This window comes from Panicum virgatum, chromosome 3K (assembly GCF_016808335.1).
Source record: "Panicum virgatum strain AP13 chromosome 3K, P.virgatum_v5, whole genome shotgun sequence".
NCBI classification, from domain to species: Eukaryota; Viridiplantae; Streptophyta; class Magnoliopsida; order Poales; family Poaceae; genus Panicum; species Panicum virgatum.
The window spans coordinates 26,669,425-26,695,322 of record NC_053138.1 but is presented as its reverse complement, the minus strand read 5'-3'; the positions used below and the strand labels follow the sequence as shown (position 1 = coordinate 26,695,322).

General features: G+C 48.4%; 3 protein-coding genes across 4 annotated transcripts; 2 read left to right on the top strand and 1 right to left on the bottom strand.

Moving 5' to 3' along the window:
* Positions 1–2,145: 2,145 nt before the first annotated feature.
* LOC120698709 (probable carboxylesterase 15) lies at positions 2,146–3,656 on the top strand. Its single transcript, XM_039982419.1, has one exon. The coding sequence runs from the start codon at positions 2,250–2,252 to the stop codon at positions 3,330–3,332; it is 1,083 nt and encodes a 360-aa protein (XP_039838353.1). The 5' UTR covers positions 2,146–2,249; the 3' UTR covers positions 3,333–3,656.
* A 6,423-nt stretch (positions 3,657–10,079) lies between these two features.
* Positions 10,080–13,025, top strand: LOC120698707 (protein NRT1/ PTR FAMILY 3.1-like). Of its 2 annotated transcripts, XM_039982418.1 has the most exons (4): positions 10,080–10,176; positions 10,456–10,649; positions 10,772–11,594; positions 11,896–13,025. In XM_039982418.1, the coding sequence occupies exons 2-4, from the start codon at positions 10,562–10,564 to the stop codon at positions 12,800–12,802; spliced, it is 1,818 nt and encodes a 605-aa protein (XP_039838352.1). In that variant the 5' UTR covers positions 10,080–10,176; positions 10,456–10,561; the 3' UTR covers positions 12,803–13,025. The 2 variants fall into 2 exon arrangements, with proteins under 2 accessions (XP_039838352.1, XP_039838351.1); XM_039982417.1 differs by lacking the exon at positions 10,080–10,176 and having other exon boundaries at positions 10,465–10,621.
* Positions 13,026–20,948: 7,923 nt separating this feature from the next.
* Positions 20,949–24,290, bottom strand: LOC120698706 (protein NRT1/ PTR FAMILY 3.1-like). The gene is made up of 3 exons (XM_039982416.1): positions 24,053–24,290; positions 22,424–23,225; positions 20,949–22,116 (listed from the first exon to the last, which is right to left on the bottom strand). Exons 1-3 carry the CDS (start codon positions 24,153–24,155, stop codon positions 21,207–21,209), a joined length of 1,815 nt encoding a protein of 604 aa, XP_039838350.1. The 5' UTR covers positions 24,156–24,290; the 3' UTR covers positions 20,949–21,206.
* Between the last annotated feature and the right edge of the window lie 1,608 nt (positions 24,291–25,898).

The following is a 25,898-nucleotide window of genomic DNA, read 5'->3' as shown; positions in this document are numbered from 1 at the left end:
ATTCAACCATAAAATCAGTTTCACGTGGCAGGGAGAAGATTGATTGGATGATTATATATCATCATCTCCGAGTAGAGAATTTTATGGCAAACATCTGTATATGTGAAAAAAATCTTATGGTTTAGTTTGTACGAAAAATTTCTTCATATGTCAAGCTTGCTTACCAAATTTACCACGTCAAAAATACGTACCATTTAACAAGTTGAACTAGGTTGATATAATTTTGGTGTTCAAAATATTATTAAGCGGTGACTCCATACAAAGACCAGACAGCACACTTAATAGCCTAGTTCATACTTTCAGTTTTCCAAGCAATGATGTGACTGGCACTAACAAAATGTTGACCTAATAAACAAGCATCTTTAGGTCGTATTCGAGTCTACACCATTATTCAGGGGTATATTCTAAAATATCTCTTAAAAATCGAAAAGTTAAATCAAAAGAATAAGCGAGTATGTTTCAGTTGCAAATAAATAACTACAATACTCCATCCTTTTCTTTCGATGTAGAGCGCATTAGGATTACAAAGAAAAATCAAATCCCGCAGGTTGTGAGCCACAATTCGTAAAATAGTATGCATGCTTAACGCGCAGAAGTCATGCAAAACATATATGTATTTTACGTATTTTTTTTTCATACATGGATTTTATTGTAATTGATGATATATTGCCAAACTTTTTTGAAATCCTAATAACTCCTGTAAAAAAGAAACGGATGAAATCTACACCATGCAGTTCACCCATTCCCGTACTTGATTTTAGCTCATTGTGTGATGTGCTTGCTGATGTCTGCGCTCTGCTCATTTTTTTAGATAAAGGAAACCTGCCTCACACACCCAGGGTGGATGGTTACAACCAAAGTTACATAAAAGAGTAGCACTTAGACTACAACCTCCAAATCAGAGACACAAAGTTCAGGACTACTGAGACACATAGATCAGGATTATTGAGACACACTGACGACTTCAGTGACGACCGCAACACTGAACAAAACAGAGCAGCGAGATCAGCTAAACATGGCTACATCTGAATTCTTCTTCTAAGATTCCATCCCGCCATGTGAAAAAAACTCCAAAGCCAATCCCTCCAAGCGTTGACTACTCTTGATCAGTGCAGTCTTCTCTTCCTCTTTAGAAAGTGATGCCCATTCCCTTGTCCAGTAGGTTCCTCTAAAGATGACCTGCAAATAGGAGTTAGGAACTTTTCCATTGAACACGGCATCATTCCTACGGAGCCAAACAGCCCAAAGAGCAGCAGCGCCAACAAGAGCAGTCTGCGCTCTGCGCATGACCGACTCAAGTCAACATGTTCCGGTAGCCAGATGACACGCTCAGTTTATTTGCCAATCTTTATTTCCCAGGAAATAGCTTATTCCTTGACCCCGACTGACCCGAGCCGAGACTAGCTAGCTAGCAACCAAAGTTGCCCCGGTTCATACTCCGAAGGCAATTGCGTCCCCATGTGCTCCGAAGTTGCCGCAGGAGGACGGACCGGATTCCCGGCGGCGAGAGTCAGAGAGCTCCGCGTCACCGAGAGCAGGTCCCGGTCTGGTTCCCTCCCTTCACACAGGTCCACACGCGCGGCACCCGATTTTCCTAGCCTTTTTAGGCTACCTGCCCCCGTCGTCTCGCGGCTCGGCCGCTCCGCCGTCGCGACTAGACCTAGGCATCCTTCGGGCCGGATCGGATTTGGGTCGGGCAAAAAAAACCCGGTGTTTTTTCTAGCGGCCCGTGCCCGACCCGACCCGGTGGCCGGGCCGTAAAATTGAGCCCGCACCCGACCCGACAGCCAGTCGGGTCGGGTCGGGCCGGGCCTATGTAAAATGTCGGGTTTTTTCGGGTTTCGGGTCAAAATTTTTAGCCCGTGCCCGGCCCGTCAGTCATACCGGGTCAAAAATTTTGATCCGAGCCCGCCCATCAAACTCTTCGGGTCGGATCGGGCTATTTTCGGGCGGGTTGGGTCGGGTCTGTCGGGTCGGGCAGCCCATGCCCAGGTCTAGTCGCGACCGGGAGATCTGCTCGGAATCGACCCGCCAAGCGCTGTGAAACTTCCGTTCGATCAGGTCGGTCTCGGGCCACACAAGTCGCACGCAACCGCCAGTCTCCCGAGAGCTCGCGCGCTGCCTATAAAGCCCCGGCTCCCGGCGTCGTTCTGTGCAACTGCAAACCAACCCAACCATCTCGTTCTCACACAATTCCCCGGCGCACTCGGCCTGCCCCCTCAGTGCACGCCGCACCACCTGCAGCAGCGATGGCCCCTGCCAATGTCGAGCAGCAGCAGCGGCAGGTGCGGGCGGCGGCGGGCGGCGGGCGCAAGGTGGTGGACGAGGTGTCCGGGTGGCTGCGCGTGCTGGACGACGGCAGCGTCGACCGCACGTGGACCGGCCCGCCGGAGGCGCTCCCGCTGATGCAGCCCGTGGCGCCGTACGCCGAGCCCCGCGACGGGCACACGCTGCACGACCTCCCCGGGGAGCCCAACCTGCGCGTGTACATCCCCGAGGTGGCGGAGGGCGGCCGCGCGCGCCTGCCCGTCATCCTGCAGCTCCATGGCGGCGGCTTCTGCATCTCCCACCCGTCCTGGCTCATGTACCACCACTTCTACGCGCGCCTCGCGTGCGCCGTCCCCGCCGTGGTCGTCGCCGTCGAGCTCCCGCTCGCGCCCGAGCGCCGCCTGCCCGCGCACATCGACGCGGGCGTCGCCGCGCTCCGCCGGCTCCGCTCGATCGCGCTGGCGTCCGAGGACGGCGGCGGCGCGCTCGACGACCCGGCGGCCGCGCTCCTCCGCGGGGCCGCCGACGTGTCCCGGGTGTTCCTCGTCGGGGACAGCTCGGGCGGCAACCTCGTCCACCTCGTGGCCGCCGAGGCGGGGCGGGGCGGCGCGAGCGAGTGGGCGCCCCTCCGCGTGGCCGGCGGCATCCCGATCCACCCGGGGTTCGTGCGCGCCGCGCGGAGCCGGTCGGAGCTGGAGACGAAGGCGGCCTCGGTGTTCTTCACGCTGGACATGCTGGACAAGTTCCTGGCGCTGGCGCTGCCGGAGGGCGCGACCAAGGACCACCCGTTCACGTGCCCCATGGGCCCGCTGGCGCCGCCGCTGGCGTCCGTGCCGCTGCCGCCGATGCTGGTGGCCGTGGCTGAGGACGACCTCATCCGCGACACCAACCTCGAGTACTGCGACGCGCTGCGCGCCGCGGGCAAGGAGGTGGAGGTGCTGCTCAGCCGCCGCATGAGCCACTCCTTCTACCTCAACAAGTACGCCGTCGACATGGACCCCGCCACCGGGGAGCGGGCGCGGGAGCTCATCGACGCCATCAGGAGCTTCATCGCCCGCCACTGAAAAGCGCAAGGACAGGGATGCGCCCCGCACGTGCCCCGCAGGGCTCTTGCTCTGCTGGTCAAGTTCGACGTTCCATTCCGCATCTCAGCCAGGGCGACCAAGCAAGTCTTGCACGTGCTAGCGTTACGCCCAGGCGGACGTAGTGTCGCTTTCATTGTGCTTGAATTTGTCTGTACTATAAATGTTCCTATCAGTCAATAAGTCTACTTCAACAGCGATATACAGTACCCACTTCATTTCAAATTATAAGTCGTTTTCGTATTTCTATGTGCATCTTATATGCATGTATAGATATACATTGATACACCGTTTGCTCATTATACATTGATACACTGTCAATAATTGTGTGCGGTGTCCAGAGTTAGCCAGTTACCCGATTTCTCTCTACGCAACTTGATTGCCGTTATGCAAGAAAAACTAAAAGGGAACATATCAGCTGCAAATCAATTTTTTTGTGCAAACTATGTAAACTTTAGTCTGGGCCATCAGAACATTCAAGGGGAGGGGCGCAGGGAGTGGAAGAGGAGATTTGCAAAAGTATAATTACCCAATCCAAAGGCGGGTGGTTAAATATAAAATTACTCAATCTCCCATCTGGCCATACCCTTTGAATGTTGATCTGATAGTCCAGATTGAAGTTTGCACGATTTGTATGAAGAGGTTGGTTTACACCTAATCACACCGTTCGGCAGGCTGGAGCTGGAGGCTGTAGCTGGAGTTGTGTGAGAGAAAAACACTGTTGTCTGGCTGGTGGCTGGAGGCTGGAGCTAGAGTTATGTGAGAGGGAAATACTGTAGAAGCTGGAGGCTGTCCACCAGCCAAACGGGGTGAATATATTCTCAAACTAAAAATGAGGCATATCCACCCTTCGACTGCAGCAAGACTCAGTTCGCTGAAGATGCTAAAAAAAATAAAAAAAATCCATGCGAATACTCGGCCAATTCACACCTGCTCGGCGCGCGGACCGCACGGCCGAAAACTTCCCCACGGTGCTAGTTCTGGCCCGCTCTGGAGGAGGCGAGGAGCACGGACCGCGAGCCCACAGCCCACGGCACCCGTGGGCGCGGCGAATCCGCGTGCCCTGCAGACTGCAGTCGCCCAAGAAGCGAACAATTGAGCCCAGAGCCCAGCCTTGTGCTGCATCAGTCAATGTCCTCCTCGTACTGCGATGATTAGCATCTTCTTTGGGTGCTGTTTGTTTTCGGTGATTTTTTTAAGTTCCTATCAAATAAAAAAAACTATTTAGAAGTATTAAATAAAATTTATTTATAACTTTTTTTGACAGATGGGTGTTAATTGGCGAGACGGGTCTAATAAGCCTAATTAATCCATGACTAGGAAATATGCCCGTGCATTGCTACGGGTAAGATTTGATATATTATACAGTCATCCATCAGCAACTTAACATATACACTTAATTAGTAGGATTTTTCATTAGTTAGAATGGCATAGTAAGAAGATATGTAGCATACTTGATAATCCCTTAAAAAGGGCACAAAACACATAGCAGCATAACACATTACCTTATATTGTTGTAAACATATATATATATATATATATATATATATATATATATATATATATATATATATATATATATATATATATTGGAAACTCCAAATAACGTTCACTTCAACTCAAGGTTTAAGTTGACAACATGTAGTTTGTGAAGGACGGGGGCGGAGGCAGCGGAGGGGATAGTGGGGGCGGAGGCGGTGGCTTTTGAGACGGAGGAAGATGGGGCACCGGCATTTGCGAGTGGATCAATTCCACTCGCATGTGCGGTAAATAGAAGCGGCTGTTCCCTTCGCAAGCTCCCCGACTGCCTTACACCACACCAAACGTAGGTGACCTCCAGCGACTCTTAGAGCAAAGCTAATAGAGGCGCTCGCTTGCCGGCGACTCGTGCTCCAGCTCATCGGAGCTGCTGAGCAGTGGTCGGAGGCCCCACGTCTCATTAATCTGACGCTCAGACTTGCGCAAGGAAGGCAACCAATAGGAGCATGGGAGCGACGCCGGCAACTCAAAAAGCAGCGCATACGCCCGCTCTGTGCTTGCTAGCGAGTCGCGAAACGTCCGCTTGGTTCTCTCTCTACCTTTCTCGCTTCTCCACCTCAGATTTGGCTTACGTGGTGCTGCGTTTCGCCGGCTGACTGTGTCCCATTATACCTGCTCTTATCCGTAGATGCAGCCACCAGGTAGCCATCCGCCATTCTCCTAATAAGTAGTAATAACCATTTCCCACACCCCCACCGAACGTTGGGTCACTGGCGCAGGCAGGCAGCCGCGAGGCCGCGGAGGTGCGCAGCGACGCAAGTAGCAGGCCATGGTGGATCGCATCGGCGCACGTGAGCAGCCGGCCGAGGAGACCGGTGGTGGCAGAGCGATCGAATGAGCGGGTTGCTGATGATTTGGTTGCGGCGACGCGAGCTATGTGCCTGCGTGGAATTCAATCACAGCTTAGTCCGTGTTCGTGTGCAGATAGGAAAAGGAGAAATTGACGGGCTGTCTGTTTTTTCCCTATTGTTGAATCACACTTGGATTCAGATAAGCCACGGAGGAACAGACAAATTTGGGAGACGACCCCATCTGTCAACGACACAAGACGGACCAAACCAAAAATTTAGGTGGAAACCTTACTCGCTTTAGTAATAGGTATAGATTTGCTACACTAATACTACAGTAATCATTCGCTAATTATGGATTAGTATATCTCATTAGTTTTGTCTCGTAGTTTAGGCAAAAGGTTCTGCAATTAGTTTTGTAATTAGATTTTATTTAATATTTATAAATACTAAGATTTTTTTTAATGTGACATGGTCTAAAATTTAGCTCTCAAACCAAACAAGCCCTTGATCTTTTTCCGTTCCGTCGTCCTGACAGCGTCAGTAATATCGGCACGCGTGGAGCTCCAAGCGCTGCCCTTTCCTTCTAGGCCCTTTGGCCGGGCTCTCTCCGGCTTCGGCTCCGGCCCCGGCCCCAGCCCCAGCCCTGTAGCGCGGAGCCGGAAGAGCCAACGAAATGCATCTCCGGCTGCTACTTCCGTTGCCCAGGCAAATGTAGCAAGGAGTCGGAGCTCTTTTTTCATTGCTACAGTGAGGCACAGTAGCAATTCTTGTAGCACGAAGCCGGAGCTCTTCCGGACGGAGCCGTCCCAAAGAGGCCCCTAATCACTGTGTGGTGTGCCTGCTGCTTTTACCAGATTGAACACGGGCAACTAAATCTACCATTCTTTCCTTTTCGCAGAGTCAGGCCGAGTCCAGGTCGACAGAACGGCAGATCTTTCCACAGCAAAGTCAGCAACGCTAAAGATTGCTGTATTGGCTGGCATCAGGCTGCTGAACGGCGATGAAGAAGCTATGAGGTGTTTAGTTCATTTTGCAAAATTGTGTAAAGATGTAAAGAGAACATTTGAAGTACTAAATGAATTCTATTTGAAAAACTTTTGCATAGATAGGTTGTAAATCGCGAGACGAATCTAATGATGCTAATTAATCCATATTTAATCAATAATTAACGGATGGTTACTGTAGCATCACTGTTGCAAATCATGGATTAAGTAGGCTCATTAAATTCGTCTCGCGATTTACAGCCCAACCATGTAAAAAGTTTTATAAATAGACTTCATTTAATACTTCAAATTAGTAAGATTCTATTTCACTTTAATGCATTTACGGCTTTTTTGCAAAAACCTCCAAAGATCTAAACACGGCCTATATCTTCCCGTTCTGTACGAAATCGACAAAAGGACCTGTCGGTGCGATGATGAGGCCGCGGCAGCCTTGACGCGCCCTGCAGAGCCATCGGTCACTGAAGCTGCCCGCACGGAACTTATGCCCCGTTTGGTTTGGGGAGCACAAGTAGCACAAAAATTTTAATTAATAATTAGGGATACTAAATAAAGGTAATTTACAAACTAATTCCACAACCCTGTGCTACTTCGCGAGACGAACCAAATGAGGCCTTTAACCGCATGTTCGGAGGATGGTTACTGTAGCATCACTGTAGTCAATCATCGATTAATTACTGTCATTAGATTCGTCGTGAAAAATTACACTCATCCGTGAAAATTTTTTACAAATAAACTTCATTTAGTACTCTATATGTGAGATTTTTTTTTCGAAAATTGTGTACGATAGTTGTGATAGAGAAACCAAACAGACCTTAATCAGCGTGCTCGTCCTTCCCGGTGCGTGGTACATACTCTACGTTTGAGCGCTCCCCCTGTCAGTTCACTGGTGTGCGCTGTTAAGTTCAGAACAGTGATCGCGCCTGTGGTGGGTCTTTTTCATGAATTTCCTGTAGCACTTTTGACCAAAAATTTAGACTAGCAAACGAAGTCTAATTATAAAACCACCTCCACAATTCCGTGTAAATCCTGAGATGAATCTAATGAGGCCTTTGACTGCGCGATTAGAGAATGGTTACTGTAGCATCACTGTAGCAAATCATCAATTAATTACCGCCATTAGATTCATCTCGAAAAGTTACACCCGTCCCTGAAAAGATTTTGCAAATAGACTACATTTAGTACTCCATGCGTACGAGATTCTCTTCTCGAAAAACATGCGCAAAAAATTTTACATGTAACCAAACACGGCCAAAGCCTTTTCCGCGTCGGGTCTAGATCTGGTACCCCTTGGGCTTCAGTTTCGGATGGAATGGAATGGCAAGGTTAGGCTTGCTCTAACGGTGCCCTCTATATGGCCCCCCACCCCCACGTAGGGGAAGTTTTGGGTGGAAATCCGATCCAACGGTTCTCCCCAAAGCTCCCCCTATATAGGGGGAGTTGAAACTCCCTTCATATACAGAATGAGTTTTAACTCCCCCTATATCTCTAATCACACCGTTTCTTCATGATATTAATCTCGTTTGAGCCCCGTAACATGATGATAATGCGTATTATGACAGTACAAATACTTTATGATTTTTTTAAAATTAAAAAATGATAAATAAATAGTTAGTTAATGAGTGATAGTATATAGAGAGAATAGATATGGAGGGAATAGTTGGAGAGAAGGAGTTATAGAGGGAGGAATCTTTTAAAAGAAGGTAGTAAAATATAATAAATAGTACGTTTGGTGGGAGTTGGATGGGGGGAATGGTTGGAGATAGCCTTACATCCGGCGGCTTGAGCTCTGCGGACCCCAAAAGTTGCCGAATGCCGATCCATCGCATCCTGCACTTGGAAGTGTTCAGCCGTGCGTAGGGATGGTACCACAGCCCAGCCTGCGCTGTTGTGCTGTACTGCGTCTGGCGGTGCTGAAGGCGAACAGGAACAGCACCGGCGGCCGGAGCCCTGTTTGTTTTGAAGTATAAGTTGTACAAAAGTTTTGATCAATCATTAAGAGTACTGAATAAAGACAATTTACAAAACTAATTCTACAATCCTGCACTACTTCGCGAGCCGAATTTAATGAGGCATTTGACCGCACAATTAGAGGATAGTTACTGTAGCATTACTGTAGCCAATCATCGATTAATTACTGTCATTAGATTCATTGTGAAAAATTACACTCATTCGTGAAAAAGTTTTGTATATAAATTTCGTTTAGTACTCCATGCATATGAGATTTTTTTTTCGGAAATCATGTGCGATACGTGTGATAGGAAACCAAACAGGCCCCGGAGGTCCTGCACCACCAGCCTGCCAGCAGCCAGCCAGCCTTCCCGGCGAGTCCGTGGCCATGTTTGGTTAAACATCCCATCACAATTTCACAAAAAGACGAATACCCGCATGCAGTACTAAATGAAGTCTATTTACAAAATCTTTTTAGGAATGAGTATAAATTTTCGAGACGAATCTAATGAGCCAAGTTTCATCATGATTAGCTACAGTGATGCTACAGTAACCGCATTCAAATATCCTCTAATCGTGCGGTCAAAGGCCTCATTAGATAGAACAACTGCTACAGTACCATAGTTGTGGAGGTAATTTTGTAATTAGACTTTATTTAATACTCCTAATTAGTGATCAAAGCATCGTTTCTCTCTCATCAAAACATTTTCATATCTAAACCGAACATGGCCCGTGACACGGCGCCCCACTCCGCGCGGAGGCAGACGGCAGCTAGCGGCCGCGGGTCCCCATCGGCGGCGTATATTTTGCTCGGTTTTCCGGACACGGTTGAAAACCTTGATGGCGCCGTCGCGTTACCGTCCGGCGCCGCCGGCCGGTTTTACCCTCTTCCTCTGGCATTCACTGCCCCGACAGACAGCCGGGTCGCTGCCCGCTGCTCGGTGCTCCCGCTCCTCCCGGGTGGTGGGACCCGGTGGTGCCACGGCTGTAAAGACAGTGTTTAGATCCACGAAAAAGAGGGAGAGAAGGTCACATTTTACACTATAGCACTTTTTGTTTGTTTGTGCTAAATATTATCCTATCATGATCTAACTAGGTTCAAAAAAATTCGTCTCGTAACATACATCAAAACTATGCAATTATTTTTTTATTTACCTACATTTAGTACTCTATGCATAAATCATTTGCTATATTTAATATTTCGATGTGATAGAGATGTGATGAAAAATTTGGAAAGTTGGGAGGAGTTTGGGAATCTAAACACACCCAAAGTTCCACATCTCCACGACTCTACTAATATATAGCAGTACAGGATAGCAGGCTGGTGTGTCCATGAACATGTGGTTCTATACTTCCTAGTTCATTCTTATATGCATAGTAGAATGAATAGTATTCAATTAGTAAAATAAATAGTATTCGGCTGGTAGAATAAATAGTGTTGTGTGAAAGAAAATAAGCCAAGACAAGACAAGTCGAGAGAAGCCGATGACAGACCAGTCGAACAGCCCGTAGCCAGCCCATTGTCGCAAGGCCCGCTCTGCTTAGGGCAGTCCCAATGCAGACTCCACTCATAAAGTCTAAGCCTCAAAGACTCCATCACAAGAAACTATACTTCCCAATGCAAAGTGTGTTACTTTAGTTTATATGGCCCACTTGTCTCTCTCACATTCATTCTTGATTTGCGTGAAGACTTGGAGTCTAAATAAGACTTGGAGTCTTGATTTCTCTCCCTCTCTCTTCCATAAATATACTGCCACATCAGCAAAACACAATAAATAGGAGGCTTAGACTCCATGATAGAGTCTGGGTTGGGACTGCCCTTAGCACCACACACCCGGCACCTCACGTAGTGTAGTGAGCATGGCAAGCAGCGAGCTCCCTGCAGGCACGGCCATGGCGTCCGCGGCGGCGGTGGGTGGGAACGGAGGAGATGGAGAGCAGCAGAAGAGGAGGAAGAAGGGAGGCTTTAGGACCATGCCATTCATACTCGGTGAGTAGGCCAGCACCATTCATACTCGGTGAGTAGGTCAGCATGCAACATCTGCCGCCTGCCTGAGGATTTTGAGCAACGATTCTGCGGTTACGTTCTTGGCGCCTCGTCGCCGAGGGTCGATCTAATGTCTTCTCCCCGCCGTTGCAGGGAACGACGTCTGCGACCGGTTCGCCACGGCCGGCTTCGGCGCCAACCTGATCACGTACCTCACGCAGCAGCTGCACCTGCCGCTCGTGGACGCCTCCAACCTGCTCAACAACTTCGGCGGCACCTCCAGCCTCACGCCCATCCTCGGCGCGCTCGCCGCCGACTCCTTCGCCGGCCGCTTCTGGACCATCATCGCTGGCTCCGTCTTCTACCAGCTCGGCATGCTCGGCCTCGTCGTGTCCGCGCTCCTCCCTTCGCTGCGCCCGCCGCCGTGCCCCGCCGCGCCCGGCGGCCCCGCGTGCCGCCGCGCCGCCGGGTGGCAGCTCGGCGTGCTCTACCTCTCCCTGCTCTGCACATCCCTCGGCTCCGGCGGGCTCCGGCCCTGCGTCGTCGCGTTCGGCACCGACCAGTTCGACCAGCCGCCGGAGCAGCAGCAGAAGAAGACGAGCAGCGGCGCCGCCGAGGCGGTGGCGGAGCGGAAGCGGCGCTACTTCAACCTCTACTTCTTCACCATGGGGGTCGCCGCGCTGCTGGCGGTCACGGTGGTGGTGTACATCCAGGACAACGTGGGGTGGGGGTGGGGGTTCGGGATCCCGGCCGTCGCCATGTTCGTCTCCATCGTGGTGTTCCTGGTCGGGTACCCGCTCTACGTCCGGCTCAAGCCCGGGGGCAGCCCGTTCACGCGGCTCGCGCAGGTCGCCGCCGCCGCGTTCAGGAAGCGGAACGTCGCCGCGCCGGAGGACGCCGGCAAGCTGTACCAGGACAGGGAGCTCGACGCGCTCATCTCCACCAACGGCAGGCTGCTGCACACCGACCAGCTCGCGTGAGTCCGTTTCTTTCTTACTTTCTCTGATGGATTTGTCGTGCTCCGTATCTTGCGACGTATTCTCTGCATTCCTTCGGCATAGCGGCCATGTGATGGGTTCCGCATTGACACCTGCTTGCCTGCATGGTACTAGACATGTCGGAAACTTTTTGGGTGGTTACACTATCACTGTACAAAAAGGACAATGCAATAGCAAATTTAAAGTTTTTCTTTGCATTTTTTGCGTACTCTAACTTTTTTTTTGGAAGCTGTCAAGCACTCATCGATCATTAACTGTTCCTATGCGTGAAATCTGCAGGTTCTTGGACAGGGCAGCGATAGTGACGCCGGGCGACATCTCCGCCTCCGGGCAGCCGGACCTGTGGCGGCTGTCGACGGTGCACCGCGTGGAGGAGCTCAAGTCCATCGTCCGCATGCTGCCCATCTGGTCGGCCGGCATCCTGCTCGCTACCGCCGGCTCGCACAACGGCACCTTCACCATCATGCAGGCGCGCAGCATGGACCGCCGCGTCGCCGGGCGCTTCGAGATCCCGGCGGCGAGCATGTCCATCTTCGGGACCGCGGCCACGCTCGTGAGCCTGGCGCTCTACGACCGCGCGCTCGTGCCCCTGGCGCGCCGCGCCACGGGCCTGCCGTCCGGGATCACCTACTTCCAGCGCATGGGCGTCGGGCTGGCCATCTCCATCCTCGGCGTCGCCGCGGCCGCGCTCGTCGAGGCCAAGCGCCGCACCGCCGCGGCCGCCCACGGGCTCTTGGACGACCCGGACGCCACCGTGCCGCTCAGCGTCTTCTGGCTGGTGCCACAGTTCGCCGTCCACGGCGTCGCCGGCGCCTTCTCGTCGGTGGGGCACATGGAGTTCCTGTACGACCAGGCGCCCGAGAGCATGCGCAGCACCGCCGCGGCGCTCTTCTGGCTCGCCGGCTCCATCGGGCACTACCTGGGCACGGCGCTCGTCACGGCGGTGCAGCGCGCCACGCGGGGCCGCGGGGAATGGCTCCAGGACAACATCAACCGGGGCAGGATCGACAGCTACTACTGGCTCGTCACCTGCCTCATGGTGCTCAACCTCGGCTACTACATCGTCTGCTTCCATTTCTACACCATGAAGCCACTGGAAATGGAGGAGGAACAAGATGATCGTGACAAGGAGTGTGAGCTCTCCTCTATCAATAAAAATAGCGCCAGTGCCGGAGGTCTGGTGTGACGTTGATATGCAGTCAATGCAACTAATTGGGGTGGACATATAGTAGTTAATTCTGATTAGACAGCTGTTTGGCTTTGGCTAAAGGATTATACAAGTTGTAAAGAAAATGGTGTTGATGATCCAAGTGGTAGTGAGCGAAAAGCAGCCGTATTAATCAAGTAATTGTTGTGGCTATGTGTAAGGTGACATCCAATGCAAATATCATCATCATGTCTAGAGCCCACGCGAGTAAGTGACGAAGTCCTTTGGTCCAACCAAAATAAGCCCACAGAAGAGCTAGGCCTACTATCTCTTGCCCAACCGAATGGCAGCAAGCAGAGGTAAATGACAGCAAGCCTGGACCATAGTCATGAGAGAATATCCCTATTCACCTACAGGGTCGTGGACCATAGTCATGAGAGCAGGTAACCCTAATCACTTTGATGGCTGGCTTCACCTCTGAATATGCCACAGTGAACATTAGACTGTTTGATGTGTACCAAGATATCATGCACCATGATGGGAGATTCTACACGGTTAGAAAGCATGGAATGGTCCAATCTTGAGATCTGTCTAGGAAAACATAGAGCCAAGAAAGGAAGTGATTAGAGCATTTGGTTATGCCAGCGATGATGCATGTTGTGCTTTCCAGGCACCTGGTATCAACTCCTTGGGAGATCTGCTGCAAGTCCGGGCATTGTGTAGGGTGTGGCTAATTTACGGTCAACCGCACGGAGGGGCTCCGTGCGGTCGATTTTCCGACCGTTTGTTTTTTTTTATTTTAGTAAGTTTTTTGTCGTTTTCTGATTTCAAGAAATTTTTTCTAGAAAAAAATTTTGAGAAAAAAAAGACAGAAAATTTTGACGAGAAAAATTTTAGAGAGAAAAAATTTGAGAAAAAAATTTAAGATGGAAAATCAAAGAAAAAAATTGGAGAGCAGAAATTTTTTTGAAAAAAAAGGAAACAGAGAACCTTCAAGAGAAAAAAAATTTGCAGTGGAAAAATTTTACAAAAATATTTTGCGAGAAAAAAAAACTCAAAACCTGGGAGCTCCGCCTCCCCGCCGCCGCTGGCCCGCCCCGCCACCTCCCCGCCGCCGGAGCCGCCGCGCCGCGCCTCCCCGCCGCATCCAGGGAGGCGGATCCGGTAGCGGCGGGGCCGGAGGAGCCCGCGGCGGCGCCGCAACCGCCGTGTGCTTGCCTCCTCCACCGGATCCGGTTGCAGGATGGTTGGGGAAGACGGCCGCCAGCCGGATTGGGCCGGGAGGAGCGCCCGCGCCGTCAAGGAGGGTGCAGCCCCGCCGGCCGCTGCGAAGAGCTGTTGGACGTCGTGCCTCGCCGCCGCGGAGGCTGCTCCCTGCCGGCCGCCGCTCCCGCGCCTTGCCGCGTGCTGCAGCGGAGGATGCGCCCCGCCGCGCCCTGCCGTGGAGGAAGCACAGCGCCGCTGCGCCACGAGCGACAGGCTCAGCAGCCCAGGCCCCAAGGTGCGCCTCACCCCACGAGCCTCACAGCCCAGATCCAAGCTGCGCCTCACCAAGGATCCCATGGAGATAGATGAGAGAGAGTAGGAGAGAGATGGGGGGAGAAGGAGAGAGATGAGAGGCTGAGACGACGAGAGCCGCATATAAATAATAAGATTTGAGCCCCGTGATGACGCGCGGATCAACCGTAAGTTGCTGAGTCTACGGTCAACCGTAAACTCAGCATCGCGCATTGTGTACACACTGATGATTTCCCTAGGCTAAAACCAGATTGTGTCTACTTCGCAACTCATTTTGTGCAAGATGAATGCCCTTGGTGTTATGGCTGTGTTGACGACCAAAATTGGCATTAGACAATACAGACCGGTCTGACCGGTACGCCCTAGCGGTCTGACCGGTCAGACGCTGTAGTCGGTCCGGCAGCAGCCGACCGGTCTGACCGGTCCAAGTGGAATCCGAGTACAACTAGGGATTTTAATAGATTTAGATCTTGTAATAGGATTTCTTGCGGGATAAGTCCACCCCACCCTATAAATATAAAGGGTCACGGCCGATTAGGGAATCCAATCGATCAAATCAATACAACTTTTATCTTTTCACTTTCTTTTTGCCCTAACTTTTTCCCATCTACTATCTGTTGTTCCTCCTTCGTCTCTACGTCGATTGAGGACGTTCTATGTGCCCTGCCGACCCTAGAACAACCCTGCGTGCGCCTGCCCCGACGGGTCCTTCCCGGGCGACATTCGTTGATTTCGCCGCCGGCCTGCCCGGCGACAACCGGTCTGACCGGTATACCCAACCAGTCTGACCAGTCTGAGCATCGGCGCTACGTCGTGCCGTCGCTCGCTGCGCGTTCAAGCGTTTTCGTGTGTTGGCCCTAGTTCTGCGCCAACATATTTTGGCGACTCCGCTGGGGAAAAGAAGAAATAAATCGGTTGCCATGGCCGGTATTCCTAAACCTGGTGAAGTTGATTCTGCCAATATCCGGAGGCCGAATGTTCAACAACTTTCGGTCGAGCATCAGAAGATTCTTGATGGCGTCCAGAAGAAGATCAGAGAAGATAAAGAGAAGGAGATCCAGAAAATTAGAGAAGAGAAGGAGAAAGAGATCCAGAAGCTGGAAGAAGAAGCCATGAACCAGTACATCTCGCACTTCTCCATCGACCGGCAAGGGAAGGTCACGACGAATGACGCATTCAACGCTTCACATTTTGAGGTAAAATTCGATGAGAACGAACAGCCTATCCTTAATTCCGAAATAGCTAATGCTATAGATGATGCTGTTTCTTCTCATGTGAATAATAAGTTGGAATTTATTGGCCAAAATATGCATAATATGTTTGATGACCGCTTTAGCCGAATTGAAATACATCTTGGTATGAAATCTGTCGGTAATAATGCATCTACATATAATACTGATAAGACAATGTATGGTTCGGCAATTCCAACTAATAATGCTATTGTGACTAATTCGGCTAATCAGCGAAGCCGAATTAATTATTATGCATCACCTAACATCAATGTGCCATATGGGGCATCAAGTTCGTTGCGACATTCTACACCGCTAAACTTTGCTCAACCTATTAATACACCGATTACTAATCGGCTTAACGCCGATGATGTTGGATCAGGTAGTATTAAAGATGAGGTGATTAAGATATTTCGGCAAACTTTTGGTATAGAGCCTAAAGACAAATGCCGATTTTATCAAAGACCATGCCCTGAGAATTACGATTATGTTGCATATCCTCAAGGGTTTAAAATTTCTGAATTTGTTAAATTCACTGGTGATGATAGTAGAACTACATTGGAGCATATTGGTCAATTTATTATACAATGTGGTGAAGCTAGCACTAATGACATTTACAAATTGAGATTGTTTCCTTTATCTCTATCGGGTGCTGCATTTACTTGGTTTATTTCATTGCCACCCAATTCAGTTTTTACTTTTGCGATCTAGAGCAGAAATTCCTTGATTATTTCTTTACTGGTGAAACTGAATTGAGATCATCACATCTTTCATCGGTTAAACAAAAAATACATGAAGATGTTTCTGAGTATATTAGAAGATTTAAAGATACTAGAAACCGATGCTATAGTTTGACAATTTCTGATAGAGATTTGGCTGATCTAGCTTTTCCTGGTTTACTTGATTTTCATAAAGTAAAGCTAGAGGGACAAGAATTTCTAGATGTTAGTCAAGTACTACAAAAAGCTCTGGCCAATGAAAGCCGAGCTAAAGAAGCTAGAGATTCTCAAAAGTCCAACAAAAAACCTAATCGTCCTGTTTATGTGCTTGGGTGTGATTCCAATTGTTCGGTCGATGAAGGTAAAGATGTTTATACCGCTGAATTTGTTTGGCCCTCCAATGATAAACCTTGCGTGTGCAGTTCTCTTAAGCCGATTCACAAAGATCGGCAGGAAAGATTTACTTTTGATGTATCCAAATGCGAGAGAATATTTGATGAATTGTATAAGAACGGATACATCAAGATGTCGCATGTCATACCGCCGCTTGAAGAATTAAAGCGGCGAGCTTATTGCAAATTTCATAATACTTTCTCTCATGCGACTAATGATTGTAATGTGCTTCGGAGATAGATTCAATCGACTGTTAATGAAGGCCGAATAATTGTTCCACAAATAAAAATGGATCAGAATCCTTTTCCTGCACATACATATGTGCTTGAGTTGAGTAATCCCAAAGTGTTAATTCGGCCGAATCAAGCCGAGTCAACAAGAGGGGAAAATGTTATTATCGGTAAAGAGAGATTTGAGCCCTCGGAATCTCACCAGGAAGCTCCAGCGAAGAAGATCCCTGAAGATTTATTGAAGGATTCAACGATCGAGGGGTAAGAACAGGAAAAGAGCGCCAGGTCTGCTCAGACTGGTCTGACCGGTCAGGAAACCGGTCTGACCGGTCACTCTGGGAGTTCTGGAAAAAATTCCAGAAATAATAAGGAAAAAGAAAGGCCGAGTTTTAAAGAACTCTTGGCCAAATATGAAAAGAAAGGAGTCATCCAAAAGCAGAAGGGACGACCAGATAAGGTTAAGGATACAAAGCCATCATCGTCTCAAGTGCAATTGAGTTTGAGCCAAGGTAATTTATTTAATGGGCCGATTGCTCCTTGGTATTTTTGGTATCCTTATTATATGTCTTTGGATTATAGTAGGATGCACATGCAGTCATATTATATTCATTATCCTCCTATATATCTAAATTTTGCTTCGCAAAGACCGATTAGCGATAATCTGGTCAAAAGGGACACTGATTGCAGCAAGGAGTGTGAGAAGAACATAAAACAAGATTCAAAAAAATCTACAGCCGAGGTGGTGTACCTCAGGTTTGTCTCACACTCAAAAGAGGAGGTTGCAAAGGATGCACAAGAAAGAGTCCATGGAACAGCAAGCGGAGGTTGTACCAGCAAAGTCGGCGACCATGAAGCCGGTATGGAGGCCCAAGCAAGTTATTTCGTCGTCAGCTTGAAGAAGAAGTAAGATATGGCCGATAAATTATTATCATCCTTAGCACAAAAAATGGCCGATGTATTCATCGCCCTTAGACAATTTTGGTCCAGAAGAGTGCTCTTTGGCACGCAAGCTTTGCCAAAGAATAGGGAGGCATATGTTGACGACCAAAATTGGCATTAGACAATATAGACCGGTCTGACCGGTACGCCCTAGCTGTCTGACCGGTCAGATGCTGTAGTCGGTCCGGCTGCAGCCGACCGGTCTGACCGGTAGGGCCGACCGGTCTGACCGGTCCAAGTGGAATCCGAGTACAACTAGGGATTTTAATAGATTTAGATCTTGTAAAAAGATTCCTTGCGGGATAAGTCCACCCCACCCTATAAATATAAATGGTCACAGTCGATTAGGGAATCCAATCGATCAAATCAATACAACTTTTATCTTTTTACTTTCTTTTTGCCCTAGCTTTTTCCCATCTACTATCTGCTGTTCCTCCTTCGTCTCTACGTCGATTGAGAGCGTTCTAGGTGGTCTGCCGACCCTAGAACAACCCTGTGTGCGCCTGCCCCGACGGGTCCTTCCCGGGCGACGTTCGTTGGTTTCGCCGCCGGCCTGCCCGGCGACAACCGGTCTGACCGGTATACCCAACCGGTCTGACCGGTCTGAGCATCGGCGCTGCGTCGTGCCGTCGCTCGCTACGCGTTCAAGCGTTTTTGTGTGTTGGCCCTAGTTTTGCGCCAACAGGCTGGAGTGGTGTGAAGATCTATAACCTAAGAACAACACGGCTGAGGATGTGTTTCCTTATTTCCATGACAACTTAATTATTGCATCCTCCCCTACCTACAGTATGGATCATCCCCTACCTATAAAAACATAGGGTTTTCTAAACCATTTTGTAATGCCGTAATACCAATTATAATGTGCTGTCTTATTAGCAATCCTCAATTGTTGACGTAAAACCAATTACTACTTGTGGTGCTGACACAGAACAAACAGCATAAAGTGGCTTCCTTGTAACAAAGAAAACAAAGGTGGGATGGTTAAGACTGGAAGAATGGAATACGATCTACCGAGAACTTTACATCATACACATTCTTATATTATACTTGATACAAAGGTCATGCTTTTGTAGATTTGATCCGGACCAAGGTTGATTAATATGCTTCACAACCTTATTGCATCCTCACTTAAGTCCTAACTTGAGAGTTATTTTGTTAAAACTCAACCAAAAAATTGTTCGAAACTTTCTGACTGTTCCCTGAACTCTTGTAGTCATCATCTGTAATTAATTTGCTCTATTATGTCACATTTCTTCAAGATAGTCAAATCTTCAACATAGTCAAACAAGTCATAAAAGGTTCCCTGAAACCTTTTATGACTTGTTTTGGCCATTCAGATTCTGCTTTTGATTTCAGTTGTGCAATATGAGTAGGGAAAATTTTGGTTTAGAATGATCATATGAGGTAACTCCTTTATAGGTTGTATTTTTTGTCGCGTCTTATGTATCACTAGTTATCAACCTCGTGCTCCCGTACGAACTAATTAGAATTAATATAAAAATAAGACTTATAGCTAATAATTATAATTAAGTATTCTAACACATACTCTAAAATGCATATTTACCATTATCTGGTTCCAATAGATTTAATTTTGCATCACACGTCTATATTTGTTTGATATATATTTAATTAAACCATTTGTTTCTGAATTGGTACTCTTATCTCTTCCATCATATATGAATATAAGGTGACACGTATCATGGGTAATATTTTTATATAAATAATAACATAAATAATATTAGTAATAATGATAGAAATAGTAATTTAGAATTATATATTGCTGCACTTTAATATTTTGTTATAATTATATAATTTATATTCAAATTTAGGTGTTACTTTAACTTTTAATAATGATATAATTGGATAGTTTATATGCAAATTTATGGGGTTATTTGCTTTATTTTTATAACAGCATAGATGGATAATTTACACAAAGATTAGGGGGTTTATTTAGATTTTTTTTATAATGGCAAATGTGTGTAGTTTAGATACATGTTTAGATGGTTACTTTAGTCTATTTTCATAATGGCAGATGTGAGTAATTTATTAAGAAAGATAACAGATTCAATGACTATTATAATTAGAGTTGTCGAATTGATGGCCGAATATTGCTATTTTTTATGAGAATTTCTAGATTCCATTATTTTTAAGAGTGTCCACCTATCCTAGGTGACTTCATGTGAAAGCTTAAAAGCAGCCTTCAATTAGTAATAGTAAAATGGGTTAGTGCATGCAGATGGTGGTCACATAATTCTATGCACTACACAGATCATGAACATCCTACATTCGTACCAACTGGTGTAAAGGTGGCTGCGAGCCTGCGAATAGCACAATTTCAAGGGTAAAAGAAAGAGCTTAAGATTTGGTTGTTGTGTTCATCTACACTTACTAAAATATTATGTCAGAGCAGAACCAGAAGATCTCTAGCATATCTTGCCGTTCAACAAGTTACCTATCGTATAAAAAATGACGTGACTGCTACCAAAACGAAGAATAACCCAATAAATTTCTGCTACAGAATGTGGATGTAAAAAAATTCTTTGGATGACATGACCTTTTTTTCGCTTCTTTTATATCAGTGGCTATAAGTTCTTATCTGTGGTAGTGGTTGCTTTTGAACTTTAGTATCAGTGGCTATAAGTTGATTTCTGCTCTTGTCGAATGTCGAAGGCATCTTCATCAACAATGTCAGTCTTGCTGTTAGGAGCCAATCCCGCATGCACTACGTTTCTACTACAATCTTACAATTGATACTTCAAAGTTCCCGGATAAGAATTTCAACATTTAGGGTTGATATTCTTCAGGTTAGAGTTTGGAAAAGTTCACAGTTCTGAATTATATATTTTAGGAAAAACTGGGGGGCAAGAAGTGGTTTTACTGGGATGCGATAGTAGTATCTGTTAGCTGACAAAGCAAGAAATTGATGGACACCTATGATATTTAGGACAGGTAAATTAGTTCAAATGTCATACATCTAAGAACATATATATTGGTGTCGTATAATGACAGATGTAGCATCTTCTTCTAGATGATCCAATCTCACGCACTCTATTACGTGTAAATGATAAAATAATCATTAAAAAATAGCAGACCAGGACACATGCATGGGTTGTCTGTGCGACTGTGCAAAGCTCACCATGGTTCCGACTCCGAGTGATAGTGTCTGCGAGGTGCGAGCTCCACTCATAAAAAGTGAACGGTGATCCAGACACAATACGTGTACTATACTAGTATAATTCAATGGCCTCGATTCTCTTGGCTGCATGATCACGATCATGATCGTCACACTTGCTTGTATCTTCCTGTGACACTACATATATGTTCACGAGTCACAGTTCCAGCTGACAAGCTCGAAGACACTAATTCCTTTATAACTTGAGTAATTGTCCTATAATATCCTCCTTAATTAATTACATTACACCATCCCATTGGCTCCGCCGCCGCCATTTCTCTGGAGAGACGGGAGCTCGCACTCCTTGTCATGGTCGCCGTGTTCTTCCGCCACCTCCAGCGGCTTCATGGTGTAGAAATGGAAGCAGACGAGGAAGTAGCCGAAGTTGAGCAGCATGATGCAGGTGACGAGCCAGTAGTAGTTGTCGAGCCTGCCCCGGTTGATGTTGTCCTGCAGCCACTCGCCGCGGCCGCGCGTGGCGCGCTGCACCACCGTGACGAGCACCGTGCCCATGTAGTTGCCGATGGCGCTGGCGAGCCAGAAGAGCGCGACGGCGCTGCTGCGCATGCTCTCGGGCGCCTGGTCGTACAGGAACTCCATGAGCGCCACCGATGAGAAGGCGTCGCCGATGCCGTGGACGGCGAACTGCGGCACCAGCCAGAAGACGCTGAGCGGGACGACCGCGGTAGGTTCGTCGAGGAGGCCGTGCCGGGCGGCGGCGCCGCGGCGCTTGGTCTCGACGAGCGCGGCGGAGGCGACGCTGAGGATGGAGATGGCCAGCCCGATGCCCATGCGCTGGAAGTAGGTGATCCCGGACGGCAGGCCCGTGACGCGGCGCGCCAGGGGCACGAAGACCCGGTCGTAGAAGGCCAGGGTCAGCAGCATGGCGGCGGTGGAGAAGATGGACAGGGTCGCCGGCGGGAACTGGAAGTGGGGCCCCATGTGGCGCTCCATGGTGCGCGCCTGCGCGATGGTGAAGGTGTAGTTGTGCGAGCCGGCGGTGGCGAGCATGATGCCGGCGGACCAGATGGGCAGCAGGCGGACGATGGACTTGAGCTCCTCCACGCGGTGCACCGTCGACAGCCGCCACGGCTTCGGCTGCCCGGAGGGGGCCATGTCGCCTGGCGTCACGATCGCTGCCCGGTCGAAGAACCTGAATAATCATACTGAGCAGTGAGCGTAGAGAAGAATCATCTAGAGTACAAATTAAGAAATGTGAAAAGCAGGTAATTTGAAAGCCGTGCACTGCATTCCCTTTTAGAACTGATACTGTAACCACCACAAAAAGATAGTAGCCGACAGGTCGATCACCATTCAGGCACGCCGGCATATCAGCTTAAAACACATCACGTGCCCGCTATCTTATTACAGTACAGCCCAATTATGGGTGACGACGAGTGCACATCAGAAACATACGCGCGGAGCACGGCAGATCAAGGGAGCGGCCTGGAGACACTTACGTGAGCTGGTTGGTGTGCAGCAGCCTGCCGTTGGTGGAGATGGGCGCGTCGAGCTCCTTGTCCTGGTACAGCATGCCGGGGTCCTCCGGCACGGCGGCGCTCCGCTTCCTGAACGCGGCGGCGACGACCTGCGCGAGCCGCGTGAACGGGCTGCCCTCGGGCTTGAGCAGCACGTAGATGGGGTACCCGACGAGGAAGACCAGGATGGAGACGAGCATGCCGATGGCCGGGATCCCGAAGCCCCAGCCCCAGCCCACATTGTCCTGGATGTACACCACCACCGTGAAGGCCAGCAGCATGGCGAGCCCCATGGTGAAGAAGTAGAGGTTGAAGTAGCGGCGCTTCCGCTCCGCCGCCGCCTTGGCGGCCTCGCCGCCGTCCCGCTGCTCCTGGTCGAACTGGTCGGCGCCGAACGCCACGACGCAGGGGCGGATCCCGCCGGAGCCCAGCGAGGTGCAGAGGAGGGAGAGGTACAGCACCGCGAGCTGCCACCCGGAGGCGCGCTGGCACGGGGTGGCCGGCGGGGAGCACGGCGGCGGGCGCAGCGTGGGGAGGAGCGCGGACACGACGAGGCCGACCATGCCGACCTGGTAGATCGCGGAGCCGGCGATGATGGTCCAGAAGCGGCCGATGAAGGCGTCGGCGGCGAGCGCGCCCAGGATGGGCGTCAGCGCCGACGTGCCGCCGAAGTTGGTCAGCGTGTTGGACGCCTCCACCAGCGGCAGGTGCAGCTGCTGCGTCAGGTACGTGATCAGGTTGGCGTTGAAGCCGGCCATGGCGAACCGGTCGCAGACCTCGCTCGCTGCAATGATAGGCAAGCCATGAACAATGAGACCACCAGAAAAAAAAATCACCAAGCCAAGAACTAATTAATAGCCAATGTTTAAGGTGTAAAACAGAATTCGATCAGTGAGGAGAAAATTAAAAACGAACAGAGCGCCCACTCCAGGTTATTACAAGGAAAGTGAAAACGAATCATAACTATAAAAGTTGAAACAATTGAAATTCTTTCTCACCAAGATTAGGCCCACCGTACTTCTCACGGAGGTTCCACTTGTTAGGCCAAAGGTTTGACGAAAAAGGGTGTAGACCCACGAAATTGACAGAAGGAAAATGTTTCCACCAAAATCCTAATACTTTTTACACCAAGCATTCATCCACCCACCTTTTGTACCTGTATATTACTTTTCTTTGTCACACACTCTACTTTCCTTTTCATGTACTCACCCATAATTCGCGTCGTTATTTATTTTGGAAGGATAATAATTGACATCATTTTTTTATGAAAGGAAAAAAATGTGTATTATTTTTGGAATAAAAAAACATTATTGCTCGATGGAAAGAAAATTAAATACGTAGTGATAAAGAAACAAACTAAGACAAACATACTGGCACCGGCGATGCCCATGCCCTGGGTCTAGAATTCCAAGAACAGGGACCGGACGTCGTACGCCTTCGCGCAACGAAATCATATTAAATTGTGAGCCCTGCTACTAAGCAGAGCTAGTATTCTTCGCTAGACATGTACAGCCTTCTTTGGACTGAATCGCCGACCAATGCAAAATGTAAATAAACAGCATCCGTTTATCCTGGTTGATTTCTCAACCAATTGTGCGGAACTCAACTCACCTAGTATGAGCGGCATGGTCCTGAAGCCTCCCTTCTTCCTCCTCCTACCCTGCTCATCTCCATCTGCATTCCTCTCCACTGCTGCTGGCGTTGCGGCCGCCATGGCAGCAGGCAAGCTGCACAGAGCTGGCCGCCAGAGAACAAGCCCGTTACTACTGTGGCGGGTGAGTGAGAGTGGCGAGGCGCCGGTAGTGCTCAAGCGGCGCCGAGGCCTTGCGAATTGCGATGGACTGTGACCTTCACATGCCCCCTACATGGGATGCGAGGATGGTGCCACATATATATAGACACGCCGAGGCAGGAGACAAAGGTCCGAGCGGTGCCCACGGGGCAAGGGAGGCGATGCGTTTTGTACAATTTTTTTTCTTTTTCTAGGAACAGGTGTAACGTCCCGTCTCTCCGAGACCAGACCCGCTTACATCTGTCTGTTTTCTAGGACATAGACTGTCCTCACAGACCAACACTAGTCTTTTCTGCATACTTTGTCCTCACTTGTGCGTATCCGAGAAGAGCTTCATGGTCGGTCACACCCTCACAGACCAACACTAGTCTTTTCTGCACACTTTGTCCTCACTCGTGCGTATCCGAGAAGAGTTTCTCGATCGGTCACCTATCTCCAAATTTCTCCGGGCCAAGCACGCTTAACCTCGGAGTTCTTTGGAGACCGGCTTCCGGAAAAAAAAAATTATAACTTATTGATATGAGTATTCTATTAAGCTTTGGATCGGGTGTCACACCAGCCGCACGATTCGTTGGGTGAGATTTATATTTGAGCCGAGAGGGATCACCCAAGCAGGAAATCAACTGTATGTGTGGCCCGGTCAGTGTTTCCGCACCCAGTGAGGCCTTTTGTTGCCATTTTAAATGGTGATGGGACGATGCTTCCATTGCGAGGGGCTAATCGTCACCATTACTTATTCGAGTAACAAGTAATTGTTATTTCGACTTACGTGCCTAGCACGTTGAGCTTTGCATGTCCGTCTCTCTTTTAACATTTCAAACATATTTTTGAGAATGATACAAAGAATTTGATAATTTTGGTATATGCTGCATATGTAGAACTAACTGGAACCTGGGAAAAAAATAAACTAGAACCTGAATTTTTCACAAACTAAAAAATATAGAGTAAAAAATCTCTGGTTGGAGAAAAAGGAAAAAAAACTAATTAACTGGAACCTAAATTTTTCACAAACTAGGTGAATCTCTGCATATTTGAATAGAATACCTAGCAGCAAAAATATATTCACCCCTGCTAGTCCAAATCCACCTGAATACATCAAGATAGAAATCAGGTTTTGCTTGTGATTCAACCATTACAATGCCATACATACAGTCTACTAAACAAAAATTACATTATAAAAAGTAACTTTTACTCAAAATTTATAGTATAAAAAGTAAAGTATTAGTTTATTCTCCAGCTTGGACCAATGCATATATTCAAAATTTATATAGTATAAATTCATCAAAACATAAAGAAATAAAGGGATACACTACACATGAGTGAATATTGGCACTGAAACATATGGATCCTCTGAAATGTACAGACTAACTTATTTACAATACTGCAAATGCATACAAGTATACTTAATAATGAGGCTAATAAAAAAGCTATTAGAAAACATGTCACTTAAGGAATAACTTGGTTTTCCTAGAACAAAATGCTAGAGCACGATATTTGACTGCAAGTGATGGAAGTAGGAAACTTCCACTGGTGAAGATCTGCATGAAATGAAACATTTTAGGTGATGACAGATACAACAGTAAACTTGAATCAATGACATGAAGGATATGACTCCAAGTGAATTGAGTAAAAGAAATTCCCATAAGTATGTATAAATTCCAATGG